Source organism: Paroedura picta, chromosome 9 (assembly GCF_049243985.1).
Source record: "Paroedura picta isolate Pp20150507F chromosome 9, Ppicta_v3.0, whole genome shotgun sequence".
NCBI lineage: Eukaryota > Metazoa > Chordata > Lepidosauria > Squamata > Gekkonidae > Paroedura > Paroedura picta.
In genome coordinates this window covers 56962658-56987377 of record NC_135377.1, presented here as the reverse complement: position 1 = coordinate 56987377, position 24720 = coordinate 56962658, and the positions used below count along the sequence as shown (strand labels likewise).

At 39.4% G+C, this 24720-nt stretch overlaps 1 protein-coding gene across 1 annotated transcript in view; it reads right to left on the bottom strand.

Moving 5' to 3' along the window:
• The window catches only part of ZNF407 (zinc finger protein 407), a 413320-nt gene that overhangs the window by 79854 nt on the left and 308746 nt on the right, over window positions 1-24720 (bottom strand). Inside the window, exon 8 of the mRNA XM_077352915.1 lies at window positions 22365-22543. Within this exon, the coding sequence (XP_077209030.1) occupies window positions 22365-22543 (179 nt within the window). The remainder of the gene's footprint in view (window positions 1-22364; window positions 22544-24720) is intronic.

Here is a 24720-nt window from a genome sequence, read left to right as displayed (position 1 = left end):
ACCTTAGACTAGTCACAGTCCTGACAGAACTGTTGTCACAGAGCACTTCTGTCAGAGCTCTCAGCCCCACCTATCTCACAAGGTGTTTGTTGTGGGGAGAAGAAGGGAGGGAATTGTAAGCCACTTTGAGACTCCTGGTAGTGAAAGGGGGAGTATAAAAACAAAATCATCTTCTTCTAGAGAGCCAGCTTGGTGTAGTTGTTAGGAGCGCGCACTTCTAATCTTGCGAGCTGGTTTTGATTCCCTGCTCCCCCACATGTGGCTGCTGAGTGACCGTGGGTTCTTCACAGCACTGATAAAGCTGTTCTGACCGAGCAGTAATATTGGGGCTCTCTAAGTCTCGCCTACCTCACAGGGTATTTGTTGTGGGGAGAGAAAAGGGAAGGTGATTTTAAGCCGCTTTGAGACTCCTGGTAGAGAAAAATGGGATAAAAGAACAACTCTTTTTCTTCTAGTTAGACAGAACTCAAGAACTGCTGGGATGAATGGACATGGGATGGGGTTGCTAGGAAAATACCTGGAGTTTTGGGGGTGGAGCCCTGGGAGGGTAAAGTTTGAAAAGAGGAGGGATTTCAATGAGGTATAATGCCATTGATCCTTCCTTCCAAAGTGACAATTTTCTCCAGGTGAAGTGGCCTCTGTTTATTTATCAGCTCTAATCCTAGGAAACCTCCAGCCACCACCTAGAGGTTGGCAGCTCTAGAGTAGGTAATGAACTTTGAGTGTAGCAGGGGAATATAAATTGGGGACTGCTACCAAAGTGTGTGGCAAACTGTGGTCAATCAACAAGGTGGCACATTGCCAATGATTGTGTCTGATGGTGCAAAGTCTTAGCTGTGCTCGGGACTTCATCCAGTGCTGATCCATAGCTAGTTCCATATAGTTTTGAATGAAGGACCTGGGTATGCTATACCTTCAATCCTCTACTGAGTGAGCATTGCCTACCGACTAGCCAAGCAAGTATTGTGGAGCAATGGACAAATGCTGGGGTCTATACTAGTCTGCCTAATTCTACCTTTCTGAAAGCTCAGCCTAATACTGCACAAAGCCAGTACAATCCTGAATAATTCCATCTTGGCATCATCTAGCAATCTTTCTATACTAGATTAAAATATGCTGTTAATAAAATCAATGCTTGGGATGGCCTTTAAAGACTTCCCTTTGTGAAGTATTAATTTGGCAAAAGTTATCTAGCTGTTATTATACTTGCTTACTATAGTATTGATTTAAAATGATAACCTTAAGGGTAAATCAGATTTAATGCCAGGGTTTCCAATGATTTTCAGTTTACAGTTTTATCTGAAGAAGGTATGTTTAAAATGTATGGGCATAATAATTTTGCTGTTAATTATCAATACAAAATATATAGTCACAGTTATGATTGCATAAATATAAAGAAGTGAAATGTAAAGGAGCTATATATTTTTTTGATAATAGTTCTAAAGTGCTTAGCTAAATTAATAGTGAGCAATTTGTGCTGGCAGATCTTTTAAAAGATTCTTTTGGTAAAAATTACAGGCCTCTGTTATGCTTAATTTGGCATGGCTGAGAAAGAATGAAGTGAAATTGTTATGTGCAAACATAATTTAGGGTAATCCCAAAGAACAAAATTATATAAATCTGGCTCTTAAACCTTCCTTCTTTCATTTTTTATGGAATATGAACAGTAGTTATATATATTTTAAAGAAAGTAACCAGAATCAATTTTTGCTTGAAAACTATGTGAAACACATATTTTGCCTATTATTTCTATAAAATTAATTTATATAAGTAATCCTGCTATGAGGAATTAGCAAATAAAATGTTTCCTGTGGTTCTGTTTTTTGTCAAGCATAAATGTAGGCTAGAGACTTGAGCGCTTTTAATACCCTTTCATACACAAAATGATGGTTTAGTAAAAGTTATGAACAAGATCCATTTGCTTGAATCTAGACTTTTTCAGGATGTTTAACAGCTGTTTGGTGTTGAGATTCTTTATCAAGAAAAAGGATGCAAGATTTCCCTCTGAGCCTGTAAGCTTAGTGAGACTTCTGAAAGGAAGCAACTTCTTCAAAACAGTACTTTGAGAACCGACACTGTTTTAAACTGACTCCTTTCCCCTATTATTTAGTTATTTGTAGTATTTATATCTCACTTTTAATATTCAGCGCAAGGTGGAATGTAAATTGAGTTTTGAAAGACAAAGAATATCAAAAACATATCATGTCAAAACAGCTCCAGCATAAATTAGGATAGGTTGGTTAAAGTCTAAGCCTCCATATTCAAAGCAAGTTTAAGGAAACTGGTTAAGGAAATCTGTCTGTATGAAACAGTGTGAAATGCTTAGGCATTTTGTGTAAACTCACATAGACAATTCCTTAAAAATGCTGATGCTAGAATAGAGTTTATGAGGATTGAAAAATTAACCTTTTTCTATGGCTCCACATTTCATATCCTGATCTTCCCCCAACAAAGTAGGCAATTATTAATTTGCTGACTAATTTTTGACATATCTGTTTTCAAATAATTGGCAATCCTTTCTATTATCAGTATAAGCATAACATTCCTATTATTAACTGTATTTTCTTCCTGGATCTGCATGTATGGAGAATCACTGTATATCACTGATGATAATATTATATAAATTTTATTCTGAATGCATTTTATAAAAATAATATAAAACTCCTTAATTAAGAGACCCACATGTCTCTTAAGTAGCAGATATATTTTTCTGTGCCATAAATGCACCTCCCAAAAGATACGTTTAGTCAAATGTGTATGTAGATCTCTTGTGTGAATAGTATTCTCAATCCATCTCAGAGGGAGGGAGCACATATATCTCCATGGACCAGCCCCTTCAAGATCAAGGAATGGAGAAGCTATTTTGGGCAGAGGAATACTAGAGATCTGAATGCTGGCTTATTGGTTGGAAGAGGATATCCATACAAGCAGAGAATTCTAGATCATACATTGACTGTTAATACCCTGTTTCTGTTATAATTTATTATGTTTACGTTTGTGATTATATAAGTAAAGGTCCCTGCAAAGTATGGAAAAATAAAGTGATGGATGTACCTTCCCACAAGGGTTAACCTTTTGCTGCATTTGCATTCTCACAGAATCTACTGGAAATTCTAGTGTAAGGATAGTCAGGTACCTCTTACATTACTTCTTCTTCTGTGTATGCCATGCATCACAATGCCCTGCCCTCTGAATGGCTAGGATGGGCTAGAAGGAGTTTCTCTCCCCTACTGTCAGCAAGAACACTAAATTACCCCGAAGGGTACTAACCAATCCCACAGTTTCCATGATTATTTTGCTGGATTGCAGACAGAACCAGGCCATCATTCTGGAAAATGGCATCACCACTTAAGCAAACCTCAGGCCAATTTCGCTGTTATAGAAGGAAGGCTAATTTATCCTAAGGACTGAATAAAGGGTTCATTAATTAGCTTCTGAGCATGTACCAAGAATGACTACCAGAGCTGTCTACTTGTTCTGATGAATGCTGATTACACAAACATACCAGTGGGACACCCCCTCCAACCATGTTATTAATTCTAAACTGAGCAAAGGTTTCAAGAAGAGTGTGAGACTTAACATAAAAATGAGTATTGCAGAAACTGATTTGTATTACGATGAGGAATGGGTATAAACAGGCTCTTGATCCAAAATCTGGCCTGAACTTGAACCAGATCAGAGCTCAGGAACCTGTATTTTATAAAGATGCATTCTCCAAACTTATACTGGTTTGGCTCTACTGGTTTTCAGTCACTCTCCACTGGCTCAGCTGTCTTTGGCTCCCTCATGAAGCCCCTTTAAATAGGTTATGTGAGGGAGCCCGAGACAACAGGACCAGCAGAAAGGAGGAGGTGAAATGCCCCCTGGGAGGCAGTTTAATACCATATTTAACCCTGTTTTTGCACCCACCTTCAAAGTGGAGGAAACAAGAGGGCAAGGAGATAGCAAAACCAAAAAACTGTGGCTGGGAGAAAAGAAGTCTAGGAAGGTGCTTCATTTAATCTTTTGGTTTAGCTCCCTCCCCCTTTGAAGAGGGTTAAATGGCTGCCAGCTACTTATACTTAAAAGGTGGATCTCATACTGTTACTTTAAAATTGAATCCCTTTCCCAGTCATTCCCCACCACCTTTATCTGGAAGAAAGGGGGAACCGAACTAGCCAGTCTGGCTCAGTTTGCGTGGGGCTAGTTTTTTATTTTTATTTATTTATTAGATTTTTATATTGTCCTCACATATGGCTCAAGGTAGTTTACATATATATATTATATATTACATATAACGTTGGGTGATACATGGAACAACCTAAACATATAACAGTCAAAAGTAACATCAACAATAATCCAACACAATTTCAATGGTCTTGATCAACAGCAATATAACAGGCATGGGGACTCAGATATGGCCCCCAGGGAGGTCAGATTGGTTCAGTCCATGGAGGGGATTGTCTGAGGGGGGCCTGTGGATGTTATTGGGTTTGGTCAGTCTCAGGCAAATGCCTGGTGAAGGAGCTCCCTTTGCAGGCCCTGCGAAATTGTGGGAGTTCAGGCAGGGCCCTGATCTCTTCAGGGAGCTTGTTCCGCCTGATAGGGGGCAGGACAGAAAAAGTTCTGGCCCTTGTTGAGGATCAACTTGCTTCTTTGGGGGCAGGGATCACCAGCCAGTTGGCGGTGGCAGAGCGCAATGCTCTTTTGGGGGGTATAGACAGAGAGACAGTCTCTCATTTACACTGGGCCCAGACTGTGTATGGTGTTTATGGTAAGAACCAAAACTTTAAGCCTGATCTGGAATTCAATTGGGAGCCAGCTGAGTTGTTGAAGTATAGGCCGGATGTTGGATATCCATGGTGTATTGGTGAGAATCCTGGCCATGGCATTCTGAACCAATTGCAGTTTCTGGATCAAGGATAAGGGTAAGCCTGCATAGAGCAAGTTGCAGAAGTCCAGTCTAGAGGTGACCATCGCATGGATCACTGTGGCTAAGTGTTCTGGTGCCAAGTAGGGCACTAGTAGCATGGCTTGACATAGATGATAGAAGGCCAGTATCACTACTCTCGTGACCTGTGCCTCCATGGAAAGGAGGCACAACCAGGTTTCTGACAGAGTGAGCTACTGCTAGACGCACTCCATCCAGGTTGAGTGAGTAAGTAAGTAAGTAACTAAGTAAATAAATAAATAACTTGGACTTTGCAAATCCAATCTGCACATAACATGGGTGGGCATGTAGCTGAGAGTAAACCAGGAGTCTGCTGTGAGTTTGGCGTCTCTAGCTTTCACAGTATCTGTTCTGTATACTCCTGAACCTGCACCTGTCATTTCCCCAGAAAGCACTTCCCTGGGGTACCTTCTTTGGGGGGCTGTAACTCAGTCCTTGTAAATCCAGTCACCACCATCTTGAAGGTAAGGTAGAGAAAAGTCAGCTGAAGATTTCCTGGGGAGGGCATTCTACTGGGGAGGGCATTCTACTGCATCACAAACCTCAGAAACCAAACCAGTTCATCTAACCTAAAAAGTCTATGATGGTTGATGGCTCGTGAACTGCAAACAGAACAGAACCATGCTATCCCAGTTTGTGCCCATTCCTAAAGCTTCTGGCACATAAGGGTTTGGAATGCTACCTGAGACACAGGAAAAACTATGCTTAGTGATTTCTGTAAAACATCTCTTTAAAAATTACATAGGGGGAAAAATGAACATCTGGCACATTTATCTGCCTTTATAAAGGTTAACTCCAGCAATCTTCCCCTTTCTTTGTAGTTTCAAGCTTGATCAAGGTTCTGAAGCATCATTAGTACTCCAGTTTGCAACAGTGTTGGTATTTGAAGTATATCGGGAATTTCATATTGTTGTGAGCTTTACAAGTGAATCTTGGATCCTTATCTGCTCTGAGATATGGGTATGGAATACCATGGATTCTTTACAAATTCAGGAGCCTAAGAACCAGACAAAACCATCTGAAATCTTTCTTGTCTCATTAAAAGCAATAACCTCCCAGTTAGAAATCACTTCACAGGAGCCTGGAGAACGAGGTGGGAAAGTCAAATTGTTTCCTTCTATTCTGAGAAAGGAGCTAGTCACAATCTGTCATCAACAATTAACATTTGAGGCTGCTTCTTTGTCAAAAGGGTGTGTGATAGAAAGATTAATCATACAGAAATCTTTCATATTTTGCTCTAGCTAATTCTTTTCCTAAAATTTAATATTTTTTGGCTGTAGAATATGCAGTTATGATGTTTCTGATTTTAATTGTATTTTGAAAGATGATACAGATAACTAGCTTGTTTGCCTTCTGCCCATACCAAAGATGGGGGAACAAGCTGGACAGAATAATTTCAGCAAAGAACTATCCACCCTTGAATATGTGACACAAGTTTCTCAATTAGTGGATTATAAGGTAATTTTAATTCACCAAATTAGGTCCGCAATACTTCCCTTATAAAGGTAAAGGTATCCCCCGTGCAAGCACCGAGTCATGTCTGACCCTTGGGGTGACGCCCTCTAGCATTTTCATGGCAGACTCAATACGGGGTGGTTTGCCAGTGCCTTCCCCAGTCATGACCGTTTACCCCCCAGCAAGCTGGGTACTCATTTGACCGACCTCGGAAGGATGGAAGGCTGAGTCAACCTTGAGCCGGCTGCTGGGATTGAACTCCCAGCCTCATGGGCAGAGCTTTCAGATGGCTGCCTTACCACTCTGCGCCACAAGAGGCTCTTATACTTCCCTTATACTAAATATAAAAAAGATTATTCTATAGTAAAGTATTTCTTTCTATAGTAAAGTAGGAATGGCTGATATGAATGAAACTGTAAAATAAGCAAGATAATGTTGCTATGTAAAAGTCTAATAAAGGTTTTCACTCCTGAGTGATCCTGGGTAAAGATCACTAAAACAAATGTGTAAAGATCAAAAAGGTGCTGCCTGTCTTTTATACAGACCTTCAAAATCCACCAACTTGAAATGACTTGGTGGTGGAAAGTGTCACAGATGACTTATGGTGACCCTGTAGAGTTTCCAAGTCAAGAGAGAAACAGAAGTGGTTTGCCATTGCCTGCCTCTTTGTCGCAACTCTGGACTTCCTCCATCCACGTACCAGCCAGGGCCAACCCAAGTTAGCTTCCAAAATCTGATGATATCTGTATAGCTTCAGTCATCTAGGCCAGAGTTCACCCAACTTCAAATGATGCAGTTGTGTTCTGGATTGTGCTGACAGCCATTGAAATTTCATTTTGATTTTACATTTGTTAAAATAGTAACCACACAGAAAGTGTCTAATTTACAATTATAAAGGTTCTTACTGCCATTTTTTGTAATATGTTAAAATCTCCTGAAAGATGGCAATCTGATGTCAGGTGGATGAAATTCATTCCTTAATATTAAAAGAACTTTAAAAAATCTAAAACATGTGTAATAATAAGCATCAAATCTTTCACCTGGTTCGTCTACCTTCTTCCCAAAAGATACTAGAAAATATTATATTATATTAGATTAGATCCATGAGAGGAACCCACACAGTTTCTCTTGGTTTATCTCCTTCCTTTAGCTCTTTCCAGCCCCAGAATGTTTATTCCTGAAGTTGTAAGATGAATGAAATAGAACAATTGTGAAGTATTTTCTCCCAAATACTTTTACTGTCAGAAGAGTAACATCCTTGGGAAGCGAAAGCTGTTTAGGTTACTATTTAGTTTTGTTGCTGGTGAGTCTCATTCTGATCCTTTTACTGTTAGAGCAATACCAGAATTACACAATAAGTTTTATAACAAACAGTGACAAGTTAGAAATCAATTCGTTTTATTATTTGATGTATGTTTCCAATTTAAACAATGTCGCATTTTAATGGCTGTGCGGCCTCAGACAAGTATGCACGGGTTTTTGTGCATGGCTGGCACTAAAGTTGAATTACGTAATGAATTAAAAAACACTTCCCGCAATATTATTTGCTGAAATTGGTTGAAAGTGTAACACATCAGCCATTACTTAAAGTGATAGCCAATTTTTTTGGCGAGGGGTTGCAACGATAATTAATGGTTTATAGCCAGCTCTAGTTAATTTTTTTAAATTAAATAACGTGTTTGAAAAACCTTCTGCCACTAAGCTGCCATCCATAACTGTAAGGCTGAAATTAGTTACAGAAGCCATAAACCAATCAAGGTTTTGGCAACTGGTGGTTTGAAAATCAGAAACAACAAAATTCAAGAAGAAATGAAAACAATCCAGATGTGCTGCAACAGTAGTTGAAATGTACCATTTTCCAAGTTATAATTTAAAGCGATCCGTGAAGATAAGGGAGAAAGGGAGTGGGCTAATGAAGCACAATAAAACTGGAGTATGTTAGATTAATGAGAGAGTCATTACAATCAAAAGGTAGAGTTATATGAGCACTGGCTCTTATTTGACTTACTGAAATTAAATACAATACTTTGTGCAATGCTTTAAATTTAAATTCATACCAGGCTCTAGGGGAGGCAGAAAAAAAAGGGGGGGGGGCTTTCCTAGAGAATATTTCATATTGTCAGTGGCTTTTGCAACATTCAATTGGAGAACTTTAGTTGCCATACATTATAATGGTATTTTAGCTCTAAAAGTAGTTCTCCAGTCAATGTTCTTTGCCTTTCAGTGAGACAAACTGCTTTTCTTTCCTCTAAATGAGAACAATAAAATGGGTAAGCTGTCTGGAGGGAAAAAAAGAGCAGACAAACTGGTAGTATAAAGCTCAACAGAAAAATGTGATACAGACAAAAGTAGATCTAAAGCATGTTTACAGTATACAGTGCCATTTATTCTATAGGTCAGCCTGCACGGAGAGTGTTTCTTCCCATCACTATAATCATTAGAGGCTGTTCCGTTTCAAACCTGCTCTGACTTCAGCGGTGAACCTTTAGAAAAGTAACGAAGAGAAGAGCCCAAACATTCAAAATGTTGCGGAAATAATCATGTTATATCACGGAGCATATACATTTCATAAATGTTCCAACTATTTACGGTCCAATCCAGCCAAAATTACAGAGGTGAGATCAATGGGACTCAGTGCAGAATATCTATTCATCTAGATAAGGCAGTGGGATCATCATGGTTTATAAACATAATTGGCCTGTTAAAGTACTCAGTGAATGCCCTAAAACACAAACATATTGCCTCCACCCAGGCTTCCCATTCACTTTAATGCATGTATCTGCAGTGTCTTCTGTGCCTACATGGCTGCCACTCAACTGCAGAAAACCCTGAAGCCTCTATAGGGGAGGGGGATATACAGTTCCTCATCCTGCAACGTATCACCCAACTACCACCCAGTCTTTTGACCCTCTTCTATTGCATATCACTGAACATCGTTGCATTTTTAAAGCTTCTATGAAATATCAGGGCTTTTTAAAAATGCATACCAAAGCTAAGTAGCTAAATTAACAAAGTTTATGTTGAAAGCTTGGGAAATAAACGGATAACGCAGATGTGTATAAAAACATTTCAGTAAATTTTAGGATACTTAACAATTGAATTGGGTTCTTACCCAGCAGAAACATATTCAGATAAAGGAGATGATGCACACTTAAAAAAACCCACACACATCATAGGTACTATTGTAAGTGTGGCATGTTTTAAAGTACCTAGACTTTTAATCTTAAAGGTACTAAAGATCACCTGCCCATGGACTTTCCAATTATATACTTTTTTTGTTTGAAGAAGCAAGTCCTTTATTGGTAATAATTTAAGCAATCACTTGCTTGGCACCTGCAACAGATCAATAATGCACCGTTAAGTGGATGAAAAGGCTAAATGCAATTGTTGTTAGCAATGCACAGTTGTGGGCCTTTACTTCCCCCACCCCCTCCTCAGGCTTTTAGAGCACCTTGTTTTGGAATACTAAATTCAAGTTCAGGTACATGGTTGCTGTGCATTCAGAGATTGCTGAACATTGCTGTTCTACATTAAACATCTGTCATTTTTAAGCCCAAAACACAAGGATAAGTTATTGTAAGAACTAACATGAAACCTGCAATTTTACAGATTCCATTGCTAGTGGCCATACATCTTTGATGGCAAAACTACACTAGTTGTAGCACCATAAAAATCAATAAATATTAACCTTTTTTCTGACACTTCCTGCACAGATGTTTTATCAATTGCTGTCAGGTGATAGAACAGTTGGCGATACACTGTATTTTTTTAACTAAGGATCTATAACAAACTTAAAAATCAATGAAGATTAACAAGTCTTTTAATTCAAAAATTACCAGTGGACTTTCCTTTTGCCAGACCCAGAGTAAAATAAAAAAAAAGAAAAGGAATGATGTATCACAGAAATCCACTGTAGTTGCCCCCAGTAATGGGGGAAATGGTACTGTTTCAGAGAAGCCAGGGCAACCTAACAACCTTGTAAAATAAAAGGATATTTGAGATGATTAAATCTGCATGAAAAGTAAATTATCACATGTATTGTAGAAGGGTAATGACAGTGAACAAGCACAGATTGACTTATTTCTGGGTACCACACGTATGGGAATCCTGATGAAAGAGACTTTGTATGTTATATTCTTCCTATACAAAGATGGTACCCCATGGGCTACTTGTCCAAAGCCTAGCCAACCTGGGGATACACGGCACAGCCTTGAAGTGGCTACAGTTCTTCCTCCAAGGTTGGGAGTCAGAGGGTGGGAGTAGAGGAGAGTATTTCCCAGTGGTACGCCCTAGCTTGTGGGCTTCCTAAAGGGGCAATTCTCTCCCTGATGTTATTTAACATCTATGTCCACACCCTTGCCCAGCTAATCCGAAATTTCAGGCTATGGTTTCACCAATATGCAGATGACACCCAGCTATATCTGTTCACGGATACATGCCAATAAAGGTATTCTAATTCTTATCTGTTAATGGATGGCTATCCATCTTACATCCCCATGTGCATTGGCCAGCTGCCTGGACGTGGTAATGGATTGGCTCAATTGGAGTCAGCTGAAGTTGAATTCAGCTGATACAGAGGTCCTCTGGATGGGTTCACATTCCCTAGATGAGGCCCTGGAAAGGGTTCAGTTGTTAACTGGGTGGACCGCTCAGTCCCCACATTATCTATGGATACCAGGTATCAGGAGGACAGACTTGAAATAAACACTTCTCTTGGAGAAAGGAAATTTTATTATTCAAAGCAGCTCTTCCAGGACTCACATAGCCAGAACTGGCAAACAGGGCACAAGCAACAGTTCTTATCCACCAACTCTTCCTGCCAATGCAAGTTCACATCCCCCATAGACACAACACCCCCATCCCAGGTGCCAGACTGGGTGCTCGTCCAAGAAAGATAGGAGCCCCGGAATTGGCCTTGGAGAACACAGCACTTGCTACAGCATTGATACCATAATTAACGCAGAGACAGTTAAGGTTTTCAGGGTTACAGCATGCTCAGATAAATCTTAACAATGGCTACACTTCAGCTAACCAGACACATACATCATGGCAGAAACCTTGGGGTTTTGACACCAGGCCACAAATACTGCCCCCACAAGGCATTCTAATATCTCCACCAGGAATGGCAATTAGTGTTCTATTACCTGGCCACTGATCCATGAAACAGTCAGTTCCAGATTAGACTACTGCAATTTGCTCCATGCAGGGCTATCCTTGTACCTGATCTGGAAGTTACAACTGGTCCAAATGGCAGTTGTACTGGTACTGGGTGAAGAACGCACACTTGACCAGTGCATGCCCAGCCGCACTGGTTTCCAGTTGAAGACTAAATCAGTTTCCAGGTATTGGCACTAACATTTATGGCTCTAAATGGTCTAGGACCTTTGTACCTGCAGTACCGCCTTCACCCCTATATCCCTCAAAGGAGCCTATGAGCCAGTACACAGGATCTGTCATGGGTCCCCAGACCCAGAGAAATGAAGCTAGACTCAACCAGAGGCAGGGACTTTTCAGCCCTGGCTCTGGCCTGGATGAATAACCTCCCAGGTTCCACAGGGCTTGTAAGATGCACACCACCAACAGAACTGGCCTCCCAGTGCAGACATTCACATAGAATGAGTGCAAATAAATCCAGCAAATAAGATCAATCCAACTTGGAGACACATTTATCTTAGAACTTATTCCTCACCCCACCCTCTGATGGAACATGATGCTTAACAAAGCCTTAAGAATTTCAGCTGATTTTAATGAACGTATTATTCAATTATTGGAATGTTTTATGTATTTTATTGATGTAAACCACCCTGAGCCTTTGGGAAGGCTGGTATATAAAGATAATATAAATAAATAAATAATCAATGAAACATGAAAGCAAGAACGCATCATATGGTTATTTTCAATTCATCTTTAGAAATTAATATTCTCTGGTTCCAACTGATTTTATGTTGAAGCAAATGTTCTTCAGACACCATCCCATGTTCTTTAAATGGTAAGAGCAATAGCAGCTCGCTGACAAGCTCTGCCAACAAAGCAGCACCTAGACCAGTCATTTTTAAATTATTTATGGCAAAGATTATTTAAACAAAGATTCGTGTTGATTCTTTTTTCTTTATCTGATAATTTCCAATTAAAACTATATGGATACAGACTAGTGCTTCAATGTATACAAGGATTTCTGCCTTTCTTCCCTCTCACACTAGCTCAAAATGTCCCCTAAAAGCAGAAGAGAGAAGAGGTTTTTTGTACCCCGCTTTCTACTGCCAAAAGGAATCCCAAAGCGGTTTACAATAGGCTACCTTTCCGCTCCCCTCAACAGACACCCAGTGAAATAGGTGAGGCTGAGAGAGCTCTGAAACAGCTGTGACTGGCCCAAGGTCATCTAGCTGGCTGCATGTGGAGGAGTAGGGACTTGAACCCAGCTCTTCAGATTAGAGGCCGCTGTTCTTAACCACTACACCAAGCTGGTTTTAGTAGCTGTTGCTAGGGGATATGGAACACTCAGGAACAGGATTCTGGCAATTTTGAGTTCCCACAGGAAGGGGAAGATGGGGAAAATGCACATCATGGGCAGTAATCGCACCTTAGAAATGCCAGTTTGGATCCAAGCCACTGGTTCAGACTGTATGTCTTCCAATTCATGCTGGCCATGTAATAGAATTCTCATTTTTGAAAAAGGTTGACTTTCTACTTTTCTTCCAACTGATTAATTAGATGCATATTCTAAAAGATTCAAATAATTTTGCACTGAGAATTCAAAGCTTCAACTATATTAAAAAGTCACAGATGTCGTCTGTGAGCTAGAATAAAACACTGTAATATTGCCCTTGAGACACACATGCATACATGCAAAGAAAATAGAACGCTACATTTTTCTATTGTCTTATGTCTATTTCTATATAACATATATATCACTGAATTTTAACAACAGCTGACAAGGTTTCTAATGATCACTGTATTTTGAAATATATACCCATAACTTAGCATTTCAGAATTGTTGCTTGAGTGGGTGGAAGTAAGAGTGAACAGCTGAACAAACTTCACCTAGTCTTGAGAGCTGCCAAGTTAAACTTTGTACTGTATGATGGGTAATTTAAAGAAGATGCCTACAAGAAATACTAAAATGTTGTTCAAGATAATAAAAATGAATTGATATGGGCAAGTGATATAGTTACTAATAGGCATTTAATTCTGCCTGCCTCTTGTTCCTTTTCAAAGTGGATAACGATACTGACAATAATTACTTTGAATATACTATTCTTGATTTGGCAGAATTTTGTAATCATATTTCAATATTTTTGAGAAATTATGTTACTGAAACAGAAAGTAAAACAATATTTTATTACTTTCATCTTTCTAAAATTCATGTGAGTGGATTTTGAACTAGGCAGTTATCACCCACCCTCTGATACAATGCTTGATAGATGTCACATATATTTAGGGATTATATATACAAATGGTTTATGATGAACAGCTGAGGGTTGACTAATGTGGTGACTTTTTTGGCATGCTGCTTAGTGATCCGAAGGTGATGATAAGTCACAGATGCATGGAGAAACTGGAAACTTACCACCTACTTGCTCAACTCCAATGCCACGTATTTTCCAGAAAGTTCAAAGTTGGATTTATTCAAATTCTGTCAGAGAGCTCTCATGACATTGTGAGTTGAGTTTTCAACTAGGAATCAGGAGACCCAGGAACAAATCCAGGATCTGCAGTGAACTTCAATAGGGCTGGATCTTGCTGAATCTTGCACTACTATTGCCCTAAAGCAATCATTCCCACGCACATTGCCTTGGCCACACAGGAAAATCCAATGTCAAATGACCATCAACAACAAAACAGTAGAACAAAACCTGACTGCATATAGCCTGGGTGAACTTGAGTGAGTCACTCTTTCTTAGCCTAACCAAGATTGTCAGAAGAATATGAAGCTCACCTGAGCAACTTGCAAGGAAGAATTATAACAGATTTTTCAAAAAGTATTTTTCATTAGCCACATTTCTTTTGTTAGAGCCCAGTTTGAGTTCAGTGACACCTTTAAGACCAACAATGTTTAGTACTGGGTACGTGTTAAAAGAATTCCCTAAGACTTACATATTGGTGAAGGAGGGTAGTTTCCAGGAAGGGCTAGTTGAGATGCATAAGTACTGAATTATAAGTATAGCTAAGATTGGATTAACACAATTGGTAAGACCTGTGAATAGCAACAAATTAGCATAAAAATGAATGATTTAACAAATAAATATGAAAACTAAGTTTTCATAGTCCACCGTCAAGACCAACAAAGCTTAATTCTGGGTATAAGTGAGAACTTATAAACCACTCTTTTCTCCTCCTTTATTTTCCTCACTCCTGAGCAGGATAAAATGATTAAAAAGTTGTGTTGTTTGCAGGCAAATTTGGAGAAAATAAGATAGAAACCTAGTAATAACATGAACACACTTGCTGAAGTATGGACGGAAAAGTTTTTGCTCTTTTAGATTCCCTAGATTCCTTTGGAATTTAATACATACCAGGATGTATCTTTTGAATTTCTTTTGGGAATGCTGTACAATGTTGTGAGACTAATGAAACCAATCCTTTCTAGAGATCTAAGGGTGAATAATAAACAACCTTTGCCTAGCGATAACTGGTTTGATAATGGAATGTTGATATCTTATATAACTCAAGTCCATTGTCAGTTGAGGTGACAATTAAGTCCATCTTCAAGATCAACAAAGCTTAATTCTGGGTACATAATTGGTTTGGGATACAGCCAGTAATTAAGTGCTAAATACTTTCAACTCCATCCTTTACACCAATAACCTAGTGTCAACTGAAACTAAAGTGACACATTTTGTGTGTGGTCTTCAATTCTCATAGTATTGCATAACATTTACTTCTTTCTCAAGGTATTTTTGTGCCAAATCCAAGTGCAAAGATATTTGTGTGTCTTTGTGTTTACTTTTTTATATTTTTATTTGTCATTGGGATAAAGCTAATGAATATCCTATAATTTTATTGTAAACTCACACTATTCTCATATACAAAGCAAAACTGCAAGAGATATAATTTAATCTGAGGTAATTTGACACAAAATTCAATAACTACAATAACTAGAAAATCCCCAAAATTATACTGAGGTAAATTAACTAAAAAGGAAATTCAAGCAAATGGTTAGAAATAAAAAGTACAAAGAAATCAGAAAGGGATGGAATTTAATTCTTGCCTCTCAAAACAATGATTTAAAACTTTTCTGGTTCTTGAGTTCTGATGCTATGGGAGGAAGGAAGGGGATGGACTTCTGCATTCCTCCAGGTGTTTGGGAAGAATATTATGCTAATCTTTTTGATAGTCTACAAATGAACAAAGAGCCTCTGTAGGACTAAGGAATGTTCACAGTTTTGCCCAGAGTTTTGCGTAAGGAGATAGAGATCTTAATTAAGAAACTGAAGCCAGGGAAAACTCCTGCCTGGACCCACTTGGTCATGTCTGAAGTTCTCTGTTTTAAAACCGGATGGTTGGCCAGATTTCTGAATCCTTTTTTTCCAGTGATTAACAACGCAGGTAAAATGCCCAGATCCTGGAATCAAGCCATTATCATATCAATTCACAAAAAGTGGACAAACTTAATCCAACTAATCACCAACTGATTAGTTTTTGGTGTTGCTGGCCAAATTATATGGAAATTATATGATATGGGTGAACTTGGGCCAGTCAGAGTTCTCTCAGAACTCTGTCAACCTAACCTACCTCACAGGGTGTCTGTTGTGGGGAGAGGAAAGGTAGGCAACAGTAAGCCATGTTGAGACTCCTTCAGGTAATAAATACCCCCCCCCCACACACACACACACACAACTCTTCTTTTCTATACCATAAACTTGAACAATGGATTCAGACAGAATATGTTATCAGCGCTGAGCAGGCCAGATTCATGCCTGAGCAGGCCAGATTCTTATCATCTGGCTTAAAAATACACAATCTTTAGCAGCTCTCTATATGTTGGCTTTATTGATCTACAGGCAGCTTTTGATTCTGTACCAAAACACCAATTACAGACCAAGATGAGAATTATTTCCATTATGGGAGATTGTTAACTGGTATGAGCCCTCTTATGTATGTGTCCGCTGTAACAACCTTGGTCATTTGTTTAACCTTTCTATTGAAGAGAGGGGTCTGTCGGGGATGTTTATTTTGTATATTAGTGATCTGTTTGTAAACTTAAAATCACATACCCATTATTCTATTTCTTTAGCTAACATTGACATTCCTGCGTAGCTGTCTCTTTTCTTGTACTGTCTCTCTGTAACGCTTTTTGCCACAAATTCTTAAATCCTTAAAGCCCCTTGTTAGTTTGCAGTCCTGAAAAAGGTTAGCTCACCATATAGAGTCTTATCTTTTCCATAGAGTAAATCTCTATTTTGTCTATAGAATTAATTACATCCTTAAATGTTAAGAAACGAGAATGGTTAGGCTTAATGTCCATATATGTTACACCACAGTTGTGAGCATAGATATATCCCCAGGCCTCCAGGTTGTTCAACCCCTGAGTTACCCATAAAAACTTCTGTTTCTGCAGTTTACCCACTGGGAGCAGCAATCTGGAGAACATGGGTTATCTCACGATCTCCCTTGCATCCATGGAGATTAAAGGTAAAGGTATCCCCTGTGCAAGCACCTGACACTCTCTAGTGTTTTCATGGCAGACTCAATACGGGGTGGTTTGCCAGTGCCTTCCCCAGTCATTACTGTTTACCCCCCAGCAAGCTGGGTATTTTACCGATCTCAGAAGGATGGAAGGCTGAGTCAACCTTGAGCCAGCTTCTGGGATTGAACTCCCAGCCTCATGGGCAGAGCTTTCAGACTGCATGTCTGCTGACTTACCACTCTGCGCCACAAGAGGCTCTTCCATGGAGATTATATCAGCCAAAAGTCACCCTATCGCCGGTGTTCTCAGTATTTCTCTGTTCCTTCAGAGATGTCTGCCCGCCATAGTTCTTCCCTGGAATGTTTTGATTTTTTGGATAAGGGCATTCCAATAACGAATCACAAGATGACTAAACTGATAGTCAGAATCCCAATAACATATTCAGCAATTTTAAAACAATAGGGTTATAATTATTGCCTTATGTCAGGGAAGGGCACAAAAAACTAAACCTGTTATACTACTCTGGCCAGCGGCCTTTAAAAATAGTACAACTATTATTTTGCATGAAATCTTTTGTAATGAAACTTTACTTATGATGTTGATAAAAACATTGGTTTGGGATATAGCCAGTAATTAAGTGCTAAATGCTTTCAACTCCCTCCGTTACACCAATAACCTAGTGTCAACTGAAGCTAAAGTGACACAATTTTGTGTGTGGTCTTCAATTCTCATTGTATTGTATAACATTTACTTCTTTCTTTTTTGTGTGCCAAATCCAAGTGCATAGGTATTACTTTTTATATTTTTATTTGTCATTTGGAATAACCTAATACATATACTATAATTTTATTGTAAATTATAAATTTATTGTAAACACTAGTTTCTCTCATACAAAGCAAAACTGCAAGAGATATAATTTAATCTGATTGTGTTATTTTACACAAAACTCAATAACTACAAATTAAGCAAGTTGTCAAATAGGGGCATCTATGAACCCCACTTTTCTGAATTCAAATTATAGTAAACCATTTTTTGGACTGATATCCTAGTCACAAAGTGACAATTCCTTTCTTTAAAAAAGAGTGGAAATGTTGGGCAATGTTGTGGGACTAATGAAACCAATCCTTGGGAAATGCTTTTTATCCCTCAGTTTAGGAAAATGGCTTAGACATTTCTTCTCTTATAGTTCTTAATTCCTTCAAATGAAGAAGAGAAGAAAAGCTGGCTTTTTATACCCCACTTTTCACTCTCCAAAGAAGTTCCACAGCAGCTTACAAACACCTTTCCCTTCCTTCCCTACGACAACCCTGTGAGGTAGATGAAGCTGAGAGAGATCTAAAAGAATTGCTCTGAAAGAACAACCCTAAAAGAACTGTGACTAGCCCAAGGTTACGCAGCTTGCTGATATGAAGGAGTGGGAAATCAAACCTGGTTCTCCAGATTAGACTCCACTGCTCTTAGCCATTACACTACACCAGCTACACCACACATGACAATTATTGAAGGTGGTAGAATACACAGTTGTTCAAGATGGTACAATACAACTGAGTATGCTGAGTTAAGTAAACATTTCTCTGTCTTACAGTCATCTTCAGCAAGTAGAAAATGCATCTCAGCATGATGCAGCAGGTGGAAATAGGCACAATTTCCAGCAGGCATGGTTCCTTCTTGAATGAGGCAATCTGGTCTCTATGTGGATTTCAAGGTGGTCACATATCTATCAAGTTATATGGAAGTGATCCTGGTATTTTTGAACAAACTTCCCATGACAGACATGCAAGTCTGAATGTCCAAGGGCAGCAAAGCTGCAATGAAAAGCTTGTTATTTTCAACCCCTTTCACATTCTATTCTGCAGCACCTCTATAAGTAGCAAGGCCTATGATAGGGTAACAGCTAGGAGAGAGGTTCTTTTCAGTGCTGTCACTTAACATAAATGACAGAATGGTCATGCAAAAAAAATATATTGGGTGCTTTCCATAATTCCTTTATATCTTCCATCTCTGGGGTTGAAACTAGCAAGTGACAGTTCTCTAAGGAAAGTTATAGCTAAGTGGTTGTGGGCCTTGCTGAACAGGTAACACTTATACAAACTTATGTGCAATTGAAAACAATGAGTTATGCACAATTTAACATTTCTATGAAATAAAACTGATCAGTATTGATGCCATGAAACCTAGCATTCTTCTTTAGAAACAGAAAAATATTTATGTAAAGTTTTTATTTCAAGCACATGCTAAAATTACTATTCTGCATGAGGAAAAGGATTCTCTGCCAATCAATATGACAAGCAACTGAAAGAGTGACACTAATAGCTATTCCTAGAGTGAACTTGTTTGAAGTAGAGCTGCTGCTTACCTTTTTCTTTATAAAGCACACCAGTTGTCAACAAACAAACAAACAAACAAAAACACAACTATTTTCCCTAGCTTAGTACTCAAGGTATACTGGGCTCTTGTAGTAGACAGTAGCCATTTTCAGTATTTATTCCAACAATAAGTTTTTAACATTTTTGTTTTGTTTTAGGACTTTTAAAAAAATCCAGTTAACTGTACAAATGAATGGAGTTTGATACAGGAATAGAGAACTGACGGTGAACTTTCTATCACAGAAAGCTGAAATTTGAGCAAGAATGAGATATTATATTATTTGGAAAAAGTTTATAAAACATATCATGCCATTTACCTAATGGAAAGTTCTATTTGGTCCATTAATAAGCAGAATATAATGTTAGATTTTCCAAATGGAGAGAATGTGAATGAGGAGAAATTAATCTGATTAGTGAAAATCTACATATTTTTCAGTTTCTTATTCACATCGGGCACAATTCTACCTCAGCTGTGCACATAAGTCATGGGTAATCAAACTGTGGCTCCAGATGTCCATGGACTACAATTCCCATGAGTCCCTGCCAGCAAACGCTGGCCGCAGTTTGACTACCCCTGACATAAGTGTTGGGAGCCTTCATCACAACTCTGAACAAATTTTTACTCATAAAACCAATGGCCGTATGACAGGACACTGAATTATTATTTTTTTTAAATAAGCAAAGTTCTCAAATAACTAAATATAAAGGTTTTAGGTTATGAAATTTTGTGTCTTCACTTGACATTCAAAGAATATAGCTTCCACTTGGTAACACAGTCATACATTGATAAAGATCACATAATAGATCACACTATAACTTTTAGCAATCATTTCCCACCGCCATTAATAATTTGATGAATGTATCTGTCAAGAAGGATAAAGATCACAGTTTTATTTGGGTTTAACTACTTGAACTTTCAGGATTCTGTTCATGAATATTGCAACTGTTAACAACAGATAGGATCACAGGTTGGCCCCATTTTGATGATGTAAGCCTATGGATATGTTTGCCTTTACAGTCTTGATTCATGTAGTTTGTGGATATTGGAAAAGAAATTTATGTGGGACAAAAATGAGTTGCCACCTCAATAGTCAGGTTAGTAAAAAATATTTTCTGGAAACAATTAACAACACAGAGTTGAAACAAAGATATGGGTACCAAAGCAAAACAGAAAGGATAGAGGCCTCACTTAGTAATTGATAATTAACTCATCTACCTTCCTTCAAATTTTATATTCTAAATGTCATTACTACAGCTGGATTGTCACTATAATGTCTATAGCATTATGCATTTTGTAGACAGATTTTAGTATACAAGTAGATGGGAAACTATTTTGGGAAAACACATGCTGTAGGGCAGAGTCATATCAAATAAAATGAAAAAATGGTAGATGACGTTTACAACGAAATACAAATTATTTAGGACAATGTTTGTTATTGCTGCTTTTTCGCTAGATCCTTGTAGGCAAAGCACTTTCCATAATATTTATGACTGTTACCTGTATACGAAAGATAGCATCATTTCTGTAGAGTGGTCACAGGGATTAAGCTTGCCTGGTATACTCAGCTATACCAAGGATCAGATGGGGCAGCAGGAGTTGAGAGCTCCACACCACCTCAGCTGGTGTTAGCTCCTCTTGAAACTTGGTTTAAATGGAGCTATAAGAGGAGCAGCCCATGATCACCCGGAACAGTGAGAGCTGAGAACTCCCATCCATCCAGGTCTACATGGAGAAATGAGAGAGTTTCCCTGCCACATGCAGATCCTGGGGCCAGCTTCTCCTGTGGTATGGTTTAAACCATGCTGCAGGAGAAGCCAAGTCAGTCCCGGGGTTGAGCTGCCTTTTTTCTTTTTAAATTGGTATTTTTATTCTTGGGCCTATTGAACCTGAAAAAAAATATTGGGATTCCTTGAAAATCATGAATATGAATACCATGCTGGTCATGGGATCCAGGATTTTTCAGACATTCTGGATTTTTTTCAGGTCCAATAGACATTAACTGAAAAATACTGACTTTTTTTTTGTTACTTTCCCAGTTGCAACCAGTTTATGACAACCCTATCCATAGGGTGTCCAAGGCAAGAGACAAGTGTGCCATTGTCTTCCTTCATGTAGCAACCTCAGCCTTCCTTGATGGTGTCCCATCCAGGTACTAACCATGCTTACTTTCCAGGCTTTGGCAAGCTCAGGATAAGCTAGACTGTCCAAGCTGATAATGGAGTAAAGGTAAAGGTAAAGGTATCCCCTGTGCAAGCACCGAGTCATGTCTGACCCTTGGGGTGACGCCCTCTAGCGTTTTCATGGCAGACTCAATACAGGGTGGTTTGCCAGTGCCTTCCCCAGTCATGACCGTTTACCCCCCAGCAAGCTGGGTACTCATTTTACCGACCTCGGAAGGATGGAAGGCTGAGTCAACCTTGAGCCGACTGCTGGGATTGAACTCCCAGCCTTATGGGCAAAGCTTTCAGACGGCTGCCTTACCACTCTGCGCCACAAGAGGCTCTTGATAATGGAGTAAAGGTAAAGGTAAAGGTATCCCCTGTGCAAGCACCGAGTCATGTCTGACCCTTGGGGTGACGCCCTCTAGCGTTTTCATGGCAGACTCAATACGGGGTGGTTTGCCAGTGCCTTCCCCAGTCATGACCGTTTACCCCCCAGCAAGCTGGGTACTCATTTTACCGACCTCGGAAGGATGGAAGGCTGAGTCAACCTTGAGCCGACTGCTGGGATTGAACTCCCAGCCTTATGGGCAAAGCTTTCAGACGGCTGCCTTACCACTCTGCGCCACAAGAGGCTCTTGATAATGGAGTACTTCTGGTTAAAATGTTACTAATGGAAAACTAAAGCAGACTGGAATCCATATCAAAACTTAACCATATTCAAGCATGCTAGCTAAAAAGTGCTTTCTTACAACAACCATTTTTAAGTGCCTCTGTTTTTGAAAGATAAGCATCTGACAACAGCTACAATATCAGACATTCTTACCAGCATGCAGGTAAGCTAGGTCAGGGTTTTCAATATCGGGATGCAGCTCTTTCAGATGATTGCGAAATTCCACTGGGATATTGGTACCATATTCACACTTGGGGCAGTTATACATCTTCACTCCTTCATGTTTGCCTGTGTGTAGGATATGCTTGCGGATATTTTCAGCACAGTTAGACCTAGAATGCATAAAGAAATAATTAAGTTATATTATACATGCACACTTAAGATGCTGAATGAAATAGATCAGGCTCCTCAGTTATGTTTTGAGCAATTCGCATTTATATATCTGGTACTCAAAGCACCATTTATGGAGAAATTTTGCCATAATTTATTTTTAAAGTTTGTTTTAAAAAATGCCTTTGAAATGATTTGGAAAGATGTTTACGCATGATATCTGAATGCAAATATTCACCATGAACTGATGCTAAGACGTGGTATTTGCTTAAAATACTGGGGTTTGGGAATAACTGCTGCTATTCCATGAAAGCTGGTGGACCACAAAGTTTACACATATAGTATGCTAAGATTGTGGGCAAACAGATAATTCCAGCATTCTGAATAAAAATGCACCAAATCTAGGTTTTAAAACCTTTGAAAACCACATTTAATTTTTAATTCATAAATACCAAATATAAGAGTAGAGGAAAGGGTTTGCAATGACCAAGATGCAACAAGTGAGTAAAATCACAGGGGCAATAAAAGGTTGTGGCAAACAGGCTTGCTGTTCAGTAACCAGCTAGGAGAAGGGATATGGATCCAAGCAACATCTGCTTTGTGTACAAAAGGTACAATGTTTAACCTCAGGTATCTCCATTTCAAAGGACCACTTGGCAAGTGATGTGACATCCTGATGAGCTGCTGTCAGAGTAGACAAGACTGATCGAGAAAGTGGTGGTCACATTCATTATAAGGAAGCGTCATGAGTTCTTGTGCATATCCTCACAAACCTACAGTCTTTTTGGTATGCAGTCGTTAGCACATTTTATACACACACAAATCAGAGAGAGTTCAATGCATGTTTTGCTCCTTTTTAAGACTTCTGCAAAAAAGCTCTTCCAACTGGCTCCATGAAGACTCCCCATTTGTGCTTTATCATTTTATTCAGTACAAGGCTTCAAAGCCCGCTCATAAGAGTGGGCTTTGAAAGGGGAGGCCCGCGATGGCCTCCGCACCCCCTGGGCCCCCCATGTGGAGACCCCCATGCTGCCTGCCCCCCTCCTTGCTGAGTCCCCAGCTTCCCTGCGGGCCTCAGAGCAAGCCCGCCTTGTTGGGACGCGGTGGACCTGCTCCAAGGGCCACTGGGAAGCTTCACCCAGCTGGCCGGCTACCTGGCGAGTCCCTGGTCCGCAGCAAACTCCAGGCAGTTGGGAATTCACCCGACTGGCTGGAATTCTTGTTAGTCCGGGTGAGGGGCCAATCTGCCTTGGCCCCCATCCCAGACTGGCCCCACCCCTTCTTCTCCCACTTAGGCCTTAACCATTTATATATACACCGCTTCCAGCGGTTTACAGATTGTGCTTTTGTTTTTGCTTGGGGCATTTGTATACTGCTTTTATCTCACAGCACAAAGTGATTTGTAGACAACAACATAATGCAGTTTTAAGGAGGAGTCCTTAAACCAACCATCAGAGACAAAATAAAACCACAGAAAGAGACAACAAAATAGTTCTGCTTTAGATATTCTCATAAGACAGCGATAATGTTTTGGTTTGCTACACAGCCCAGTCCGTTCCAAAGAAATGGACCTGTCACAGAAGAAGCCCAGATGCACGTGGCTATGGCAACTTGCGTTCCCATAAAGAAGAAACAGAAAGTAGATGTTGGTGGTGTGGAAATAAAATTGACTGGCCAGGCCACAGGTCTAAGCTTGGTTAAAACTTTGGAGAGGCAGTTTGAAAAATCTGGTCAAGAAGGAATGTTTTGTAAGTAGACAGAAAGAGATGTTACAATGTTATAAAGCAAAATGCATAGTTCCTGTGAAATCACAAAGGAGGTCACACAAAGGTTGCTTGTTGTAATGCTGTGTCCAAGAGTTATATTGCTGAAACAAGGAAGTGCCATTTTCCTAAGCTCTGCAAAACTGTGATGCTCTAGTCTAGTTTCACATAGTGTAACTGAAAACAGGAGCCCCCACTAATGCTCTTTGAGTGACGGCATTTGGCTCCTAACAACTGATTCTCTTTCTCCAGTTTCTAAATCCAAACTGATCTCTCACGGTTTTTCCGCCACATTGAAAAGAGCGAAGCTGCATGGGCTTCTACAGGAATCTGATCTATTATCAGTGTAATATTATTTACGATGCTATCATAGCAGTTATACCATTCTAAGCCTACTTACTTCAGCAAACATAGAA